General features: G+C 41.2%; 1 protein-coding gene across 2 annotated transcripts; it reads right to left on the bottom strand.

Moving 5' to 3' along the window:
* Positions 1-1,002: 1,002 nt before the first annotated feature.
* On the bottom strand, positions 1,003-2,818 carry LOC106339632. Of its 2 annotated transcripts, none has more exons than XM_013778477.1 (2): positions 2,404-2,818; positions 1,003-2,262 (listed from the first exon to the last, which is right to left on the bottom strand). In XM_013778477.1, the coding sequence occupies exons 1-2, from the start codon at positions 2,468-2,470 to the stop codon at positions 1,079-1,081; spliced, it is 1,251 nt and encodes a 416-aa protein (XP_013633931.1). In that variant the 5' UTR covers positions 2,471-2,818; the 3' UTR covers positions 1,003-1,078. The 2 variants fall into 2 exon arrangements, with proteins under 2 accessions (XP_013633931.1, XP_013633930.1); XM_013778476.1 differs by having other exon boundaries at positions 1,003-2,259; positions 2,401-2,818.
* Between the last annotated feature and the right edge of the window lie 5,128 nt (positions 2,819-7,946).

A 7,946-nucleotide genomic window follows, 5' to 3' on the forward strand; every position in this document is an offset into this window, starting at 1 on the left:
GATATTCCCATTTTCCCGATCTTCGTCATTATCTTCCGAAACTTCACATTTATCCGCGGAAACTTGACATTTATCTTGCCTTACGAACCAAGCATAAACCGTCATAAGACTTATGGGTTTTCAATTAAAAAATCGTAAGTGGGCTTCGAGTTGCGTTTTAGGTCTCTTTGGGCCGTCTTTGACTCGAAACGTTTATTACGGTTTCTTCGATAAAAACAAACTTCCCGCGGTTTTTATCATAAAGTTTGACAAATGACTTCGAGTGATGGGAAACAAAGAATGGTTTAGCCATGGCCTACGGGAGATAGCATTAAAGAGTAGACGAGAATGCATGGATTCGTGTCGTATCGACGTTTTGGGAAAGTTCGGTCGCTACGTAGCGACCGAGCTTGGCTTGAGCTTGGTCGCTACGTAGCGACCGAGCCATGTGTGTGCTCGGTCGCTATGTAGCGACCGAGGTTGGCTGGAGCTCGATCGCTACGTAGTGACCGAGCTTGGCTGGAGCTCGGTCGCTATGTAGCGACCAAGCTTTGTTCGTGCTCGGTCGCTACATAGCGACCGAGTCATGTGCGTGCTCGGTCGCTACGTAGCGACCGAGCTTGGCAAGAGCTCGGCCGCTACGTAGCGAGTTAGCTCCAGCCAAGCTACGTAGCGACCAAGCTTTGTTCGTGCTCGGTCGCTACGTAGCGACCGAGCTTGGCAAGAGCTCGGCCGCTACGTAGCGAGTTAGCTCCAGCCAAGCTACGTAGCGACCAAGCTTGGTTTGTGCGTGGTCCGATGGCCATACTTGAGCTTGTCCGTGGCCGATATGAATACGTATCCGTTGCCTTCGGACAATCGGTATTTAGTGGTTCGATTGAGATTAGAACAAGATTTTACTGTAAAAAATGTTTACGCTGATTTTTACAGAGATTTGGACATTAACTTCGTCGTTACCGTTTTCGACCCCAACATATTTCTTATTATGCTATTATAGAATTTAATATTTTAAAATTTCATTGTCCTAGCTATGTCGTCTTCAGTGTAATCCGAACCACCCTGTGACCTTGTTTTCTTCTCTGAAAATGCTTCCAATAGTCTAGAACGCCATTTGTGTTTCAAGTGGAACTTCAGACCAGCAAAAACAAAACTGTCTCAGGCCTACAACTAGCAGTCGCCTACTGCTTGGCATAGCTGGCTCCAGAATGTTCAGTAAGGAGTTCATGTCTGATGACTTCTTCAGTGACCTGAACCTCTCGAGATTTTTCAGTGAAATCTTCTCATCAAGCTTTATCATCATTGAACACACCAACTCTATCATGTGAAGCCATCTCATCTTTCTCATAGTTGCAGAGTTCTGATCCAAAAGTCTGCTAAGAGTAACTTTCAAACTCTTGATGGAGTATCTATTTCCAGTTATCAAAACCGGCAGTGTTGCATAAAACAACAACCTATGACGTTTCTCTGGCCACTTCCCTACAGTAGCTTCAACATCTTTCTCAACTCCGAACTTTTGTGAACATGACAACTCTAGGACCTCACCCTTTGTATTCCTTTGCAAATGTGGCTCATGTAACTTCAGGATAAGCTCCAACGTGACAGCATGTTCGTGACAACTCACTATCCAGTTCCAGTGAGCTACTTCAGCCGGTGATCCACCAGGTTCCCACAAGCAGTTGTGCCAAGATGACGTGAGTTTCATTACCTCGTTTTGCTTGTGTTGAGCTTCTCGTTTGTCTTCTAGCCAATGAGTATTGTTACCCGTCTCTCTTCCTAACATCTTAAACGACCCTGGATCCCAAGTCAGCATTTGCATCTGAGGACATAGAAATGCTTCACAATGACTGGAAAACTTCTCTGTCCAGTACCACTGAGCTGCTTCAGTTGGTAACCCACCTGGCTCCCATATGCGTTCAACCGAGAGCTCGAGATCGTTGGATGATTTGATCAATTTTGCTGAATCATCCTGATATTCATTTGACAGTGAATAATAATCTGCAAGCTTAGCTTCGGCATGCTTGTATTCATGATCAGTGACTTGCTTTTCTTTCTGATCCAAAACTACAGAGACACTGTCCACGAGCTCGTCAATCTTCTCTTCATCCGAGTACTTCAGAGAGATCTTTTGGTTCTGCAGTTGTGGAGCTTTAGCCTCCTTAACCCGCTTCTTATGATAATAATCTGGAGGTTCTGGGGGTTTCGGTGAGGTTGGAGAGACTGATGTCATCATCGGATTGATCGTAGAGGTCGTGGACAAAGGGGCTTGTATCGCCGCCGTTCCGATGAATGTCTCTGGATTTGTCTCCACTGATACAGTCGACAACGTAACTTGCTTGAGGAGTCCAAAACCACCACTGTACCGCTCCATTTTCGGATTTTCAACCATAGAAACTTCATGTTGTTTTTGGCCCACCATGTGCTCGACAATATTACCCAGAGGGTTTTCAGCCTTCTTCCGATTCAGCTCTTCTGGTTTTGATTGTGCAATCATGGAGGCTGAGTCACGTAATTTCTTCTAATCGTTTCTTGCTTCACGAATTATGCTGAGCATCTCACGAAGAGTTTCTGAAGACAGATTCACCATCGCCATAGATTTTTTTTTTCCGGGGTCCGAAGCTCGAAAGCTCTGATACCAATGTAACGGGGTTGCAGAACTAATGATAAATCCCTATCTAGAATCCACCGAGGATCGAAGACAAGGAGAATCAAAGCCCAGGAGAAGATCAGTGAGGAAGAAGGATCATCTATAGAACAAGGATTTCAATGGTGATAATGGATTATGATGTTATGATGAAATGATGATGACGATAGAGAGAAAAGATTAGGAGATTAGGTTTTAATATTTGATTGATTCTCTAAAATGGTCGCATGACCAGTACATATAGTATGATTGTATCAACAAACCGGTTAATGAAATAAACCAGCTTAACCAAACGTAAATCATAAATAATTAAACCGACTGGTATAGCTTTAAGCTGTTACAGTCGAAGACGAAGGAGGGTTCTCTTCACTTCCGTGTCCGGCGAGCTTTCCTCTGTGACAGATTCCTTCCGTTTCGTCACCTCCACCTCAACTCGCCTTCGTCTGTCATACAAAAAGAACCCTAAATCCGATTTCACTTTTGTCAAAATCCACCTTTCAATCTAAGAAAATTGAACATGTAAGTCCTAAATCAATGCAACTCTAAGTTTTTGTTCCATGTTCTTATCATTTATTGTTTGAATGAGTGTTAGATTTCAAAAACCTTATATTTCCCAATTTTCTCACCCATTTTCCTGAAGTATTGTGTTTTTCTACCTCGGGTTTATAGAGTTTGGTTATGAGTCATATTTTGTTTTTTTTCTCACTGTTTGATGTAAAGAACTTACTTCTACAGCTGAGTGGTTTATCGCTTTCAGTTAATTGATTGAGTTTTGTTATTAGGCGTTACTTAACTGATGAAATTGATTTGCTTTTGTTTGTGAATTACATAAATGTTTCAGACAGAACATAATTGGTGTTACTATCTATGCTTTTTTAGGAGAGGAGGCTTTGATGTACTCACTCAATGTGGTTGGTGTGTAAGTTTGTTTTTGTTACGTGAATTACAGGGATGTTTCAGACAAACCAATGCTTCGAAGGGAGATTGTGGTAGGTGATAACAGTGTAACAGTAGGTTACTTCAACAATCAAGCAAAAACCGATGAGGTTTACAAGGTAGTTAAGCAGAGGCAGCTTCGTTTCAAGTAATTACCTTGACAACATTATGGTACACACAGACCCAATGAACAGCTGCTGTGTAGCTCTTGTTGTAGCATCATACGGAGCATTAGAGAAATGGGGCAGAGCAAGCAGGAGTTAAATACAGCGACTTCTCTGAGCTATGCGAGAATGGTGATGCAGTAAACGAGGTTCAACAATCTCTTACCAAGGCGGCAAAGCTAGAAAAGTTTGAAATTCCAACAAAGATAAAGTTATTGCCAGAGCCGTGGACATCAGAGTCGGGACTAGCCACAGCTGCTCTCAAGATAAAGAGGGAGAAAATAAAGGCCAAGTTCAAAGATGAACTCCACAAGCTGTAAAAAGTCATATATTACTTATGAGTTGTGACAAACTTCATATACTTAGGGTTTTGACTTTACTTTTACTAATAAAGTTTGATCAAGATGGGGTTGTTTTCTCCCCTTTTAATACAATAATTTTCATTCCAACTTGATATAACGGAGCAATTTAAAAGAGTAAAATCAGTATGGGTACTCAATCTAAAGATATGCAAGGAGATGATGAAGTAGTCATCATCAATCGAATTGTGATCGTGAGCATTGACATTTGCTATTTGGGTCAGATGGTGCAGAATATATGGGAGTAATCATCAATCAAATAATCCTACAAAGAATTATACCCAGTCATGCCGCGACAAGAGTTAGTGCAGCAGTTACTTTTAATATCAGGACATTCAAAGGTCATTGTCCAAGTTCAGACACCTCAAAAGGACAGGCTAGAGTTTTACTGTAGAATGAACGAAAGGGATAAAAAAAATTAGCCTATATATGTATACCGAGACTACAACTCTCTAAAACTCCGCAACAACGGAAGCCATTTGAAACGATGATGGTAACAAAGGAAGCCAACTTGATAATAATCGAAAAGAGGGATGAAAGAGATGACGACAATAACAAAAAAATTAGACCTAATTCTGATCTGAATAACATTAAAAATAAACCAGATTCGAAATTAAGATAAACCGAGTTTAATTTAACATTAAATTATGTTTGGTCTACACAAACCCAGATTTCTGTCAAAAAAAATATGCCAGCACGTAAAATAAAAATTCTACCAACCATTATAAATCGGATAAATAAATTTTCCATAAGAAAATACGTCGAACATAAAAAAATAAGTCGGTACATAAGAAAATAAGTTGACCACAAAAATCGACCATTTGTAACAAATATGCCACTTCATTCGCCATACATATTCCTAACAAATTGTTTTCTATTCAAACCATACAATTAACTCTGTCGTGACAATAAATCTGACGTTTCTAAGTAAATATGACACCAATTTAACGATAGATTTATTTTTCTAAACAGATTTTACAAACAGACTTATTACTCAATAGATTTATTTTTTTTGAAAATAAATCTGCCGACGACCAAATGGTAAGGGTACTTTGGTAATTTTTTTTATAACTATGGACAAGGGTAATTTCGACCAGAAAAACATTCTAATAATTTTTGAAAAATATGAATCATTCTAGTAATAACACAATCAATTTGTGTCATTTTAATAAACTTCTCTATTTTAAACCCCTAGTAAATTACATTAAAGAATCTTCTTAATTTTTTTAATTGAGATTAGTTTAATTTAACAAATCCACATCATTAAAACTATAATCCATGTCACTATTAAATGTGATAAAAAGGGAAAGGGAAAGACAATCAATTGAAGTTCTCCTTAATTTAAACATCCAATGTTAAAAGTAAAACAAACCCAGAACTTTCTTCCACCATAACCGTGTGACATTGTTGTTTATCGGTCTTTGTCCGAATCGTCCGTCGAACCTGGCTTATCTGATATCTTCTTCGTCGAAATCGTATTCTCTGCAACCTTCTTCTTTGAAATCGTCTTATCCAGTATGTTTCGACGCTTTACTTTTCATTTTTCGAGTTTGTGCCTAAGTTTTATTTATGTTATGGCTGCGTTAGTTTTATTTTGCGGCTGATTTATATATGCAGTTGTCGATGAGTTACTTCCTGCCAATCTCCAAAAACATAGCTATAAGCAGTTTGCGTTCTGAGGAGAAAAGGTAAATACATTTCAAAAAACACCCAAGTTGGTGATTGTGGGGTGTATTCATTGAAAGAAACGAGATTCTCGGTTGGATTAATGACCGTTTCCATCTCAATCTCATCCATATCAAAGAGGTATGTGATTATATTGTTAAAAGCTTTATTCTTTGTTTGTGCATGTGGTAGATTTTTTCATGTCCCCGTTCCTGGAGCTTGACATGGGACATAGACGTTTCAACAGAAACGGGACTGCTTTGGTTCAGTTCATGGGAATTGATCGTGAACAGGCTGTAATGAAGTGAATGATCAGGATGGATCATGAGAAAACCAAGTCTAGGTCTGGAAATAGACCAAGGGACTTAGTAGGATTGAATAAGATGAAGAGAGCAAGCTGGACGAGTGATGAGACAGCTGGACGATGCGAGAATGCAGCTCGGTCAACTGGGCAAAGCTCGGACAAGCTCAGTGTAGCTCACATCAAGTTCAGCCAGCTCAGCTAGCTGGACTACTAGCTCACTCAGATGGGTCAGCTGGGAGTCAGCTCAAATCAGCTGGATGGAGTGTTGGAAGCTCGGACCAGTGTGTTAGTTCAGGGCAGTTACCGGGCCGGTTGGTTGGTCAATGATGGCTATGGGCCGGTGGGCACTTGGGATCGGACCAGGGGCTTGGGCAACCAGCCTGGGCTTGTGTGTGACGTGTCTAGGAGCAGTTAGGCCTGTCAGGGACGTATGGTAACTGCCATAGGCGAAAGGGTGCAATCTGTACCATTAATTAAATCAGTGGACATAAATGAAACCGAAGGGATGCAATGGTATAACCACCCCTTCTCCTGTATAAGGAAGGCAAGTCCGTGCCTTTGCAGGCACTCCAGGGCTTCCTTCTACACCCTGAAACACAAAGAAAACCAGAGAAAAAGAGAGAGAGAGAGAGTCGGATTGCTCCATCCAAGATCAAGAGAGGTGTGAAGGCAACAAAGAGGCAGTTTTGTGGGCAATCACAAGGGGAGTTGAGAACGACCCTTTGATGGTGATTGATAATGGATGATCACATCCTAAGCTTCCTCTGTGTCCTGGTAACACACGCAAATGGTCAGGAGGGAAGGGAGAAGGCCGGACTCCACTCTCAATGGCATGAACAGCCTTGAAGGTGGACGCAGTGTAGAAACTGGTTTCATGGAAGTTCCATGGATGGGAAGTTGGTGTGCCCCTTGAATAGATCTTATCAATACTGGAGGTATGTGATAAGACAATGATGGAGGCGTGCTCTGGAGGAGCATGGTCGTCCATGATAAGGGAAGGCACAAGATCTAGAAGGATCATGTACAAGGTAATACTTTATGATTACTTCCTTGTTCATGTTTATGTCTCTTGTGGTGCTGTTGAGGCCAAGTATGGCACGCCCATTGAATACCATATATTGTGTGTAGTCTGTTGGGTCAGACTTGATGGCACCGAACCATGGCCTTGGCCGGTTCAGGAATGATGCCCATGGCCTTAGCCGGGCTGTTCATGGTCAGGATCCATATGATCCGGGTCGATTCATTGGATTCTGATTATGGGAATCTCTTTGTTGGGATTTATCAAGAATTTACATGAATTTTAATTAGTTTTTGGAGTACTTTCGAAATTGGCCAGATTTGGGCCTCATGAGTCACTTGATGTTTAGATAAGGAACCAACCATGCAATGATAGATCCTTGTGTTAGGTTATCTGATCATATGCTTGTGTGTTGTGATATGTTTGTCACTTATGATCATTGATCATAAGGAATGTTCGTTATCAACCTTGGTGTTGGTAAGCTATGTGCAAAGCATTGGCTAAGAGCCATAAAGAAGAGTATTGCTAGTACTTGGTGGTGTGGTCCATAAGTACTGAGCCGTGTGTTATCTGATCGTGGGCAAGGATGGACGACCTGATCCATTGGTTATCGAATAAGGTGTCTGCTCTGATTGATCAAATGATGCACCGGATGTTAGAGCAAGACTGATCGGCTCCGTTGGGACAAGGTTCCATGGCCGGTTGAGTATGTGTGAAGACTCATCGGTTCTGAGTCATGTGGGGTGGTTGGTTGATTGACTTAGGATCTGATGGGCATTACTAGTACATAAGAGGACTTGACATTGTTAGTCCATAAGCTGGACTTGGTCTCATAAGCTGATAAGCTAAAGGATGTTGAATGAAGCATGAGCCGGGAAGG

This window comes from Brassica oleracea, chromosome C4 (assembly GCF_000695525.1).
Source record: "Brassica oleracea var. oleracea cultivar TO1000 chromosome C4, BOL, whole genome shotgun sequence".
NCBI lineage: Eukaryota > Viridiplantae > Streptophyta > Magnoliopsida > Brassicales > Brassicaceae > Brassica > Brassica oleracea.

Bases quoted from the DNA above. Each gene is read 5' to 3' on its own strand.
- LOC106339632 (XM_013778477.1), bottom strand. From the start codon at position 2,470: ATGATTGCACAATCAAAACCAGAAGAGCTGAATCGGAAGAAGGCTGAA. The intron at 2,263-2,403 runs TCGAGCACATGG...CAGAGACATTCA, and splicing joins AAACCCTCTGGGTAATATTG to TCGGAACGGCGGCGATACAA.